At 41.5% G+C, this 1,090-nt stretch overlaps 1 protein-coding gene across 1 annotated transcript; it reads right to left on the bottom strand.

The window, feature by feature from the left end:
- Window positions 1–130: 130 nt before the first annotated feature.
- On the bottom strand, window positions 131–999 carry LOC121939571 (transmembrane protein 101-like). The gene has a single exon (XM_042482578.1). It carries the CDS (start codon window positions 858–860, stop codon window positions 522–524), a length of 339 nt encoding a protein of 112 aa, XP_042338512.1. The 5' UTR covers window positions 861–999; the 3' UTR covers window positions 131–521.
- Window positions 1,000–1,090: the final 91 nt, after the last annotated feature.

The following is a 1,090-nucleotide window of genomic DNA, read 5'->3' as shown; positions in this document are numbered from 1 at the left end:
AAAATAGTGTGCAAAGACACGCCATAGCCCACTCACACTTAAAGCATAACCTACAGTGTTTAAAAAAAACTTACACAAAACAAAGTTGTTCTTGTTAAATTTAATAAAATTCATAGAGCAAGCGAAAAGAAACACAAAAAAACATTTAAAAAAAAAAAACAGCCATATAAGTTAAATTTAAGTTTCCCTTTACTTGTAAAAACCTTAAACCATACACTGTATTGTACATTACCACTCAAGTTTTTAATTTTGGGGGTATAAGGTATTTCCCTGTTGGTGTACTTACAGTGCCAATACTCAGTTTTATATATCAGAACAATACAAAAGCATAGTCACGATGTGGTAGGCAAAGACAATCCACGCGGCTTACATCCAGCAGTCTCAGCTTGGAGTGTTTAAATCCTGAGTGGTCAGTGAGCAGCAGCAGCTTTGAGTACAAAGTCAGGCTGTGACATTATGGCCAACAATGTCATCCGTCGCCGATATCTCAGTCAATGAAATTTGTCTGCTAACCCAAGGGTTCAACCATCAGTCGCCAGGATCAGCACAGCCCCAAAGATGCCCACATTATGTCCTATCAGTTTCATCTGGTTCCAGAACTCCACTTTGCGAGTGTGATGCCAGTAGCCCATGTTGCCGTCAATGAATAGGATCACCAGGGGCAGGACGGTGGCAAGGATTTGTGCGGCCAGGCGGATGTAGCAGCCAGACAGGAAAGCCAGAGCCAGAACCCCAAACAGCACCTCCAGCAGCATTAAAGTGATCTCACCTCCAACGATGTGGTTAAGATAGGCTTGCTGGTCCTCTTTGCTGTGCTGGAGGGAGTACACCTGGTTTGGGAGGGGGGGATACAAAAGCATGTCATCAAAGAATGATATTATAATGTGGTCCAAAATCGTGTCAAAAGTAATACTATAGCATGTGGACCAAAATCATCTGAACACCGCATGAAATAGAATTTCGAGACACATCATAGCACAGAATGTTACAAACACCGCCAAAAACACATGTCATAAAAACAGCTGAAAATGGTTGAATACAGCAATAAATAGCGTGCCAAGACACACTATAGCATAGAAAGTTGCAAAAA

Source organism: Plectropomus leopardus, unplaced genomic scaffold (assembly GCF_008729295.1).
Source record: "Plectropomus leopardus isolate mb unplaced genomic scaffold, YSFRI_Pleo_2.0 unplaced_scaffold5100, whole genome shotgun sequence".
Lineage (NCBI taxonomy): Eukaryota > Metazoa > Chordata > Actinopteri > Perciformes > Serranidae > Plectropomus > Plectropomus leopardus.
This window is presented reverse-complemented; position numbering and strand designations above follow the sequence as displayed.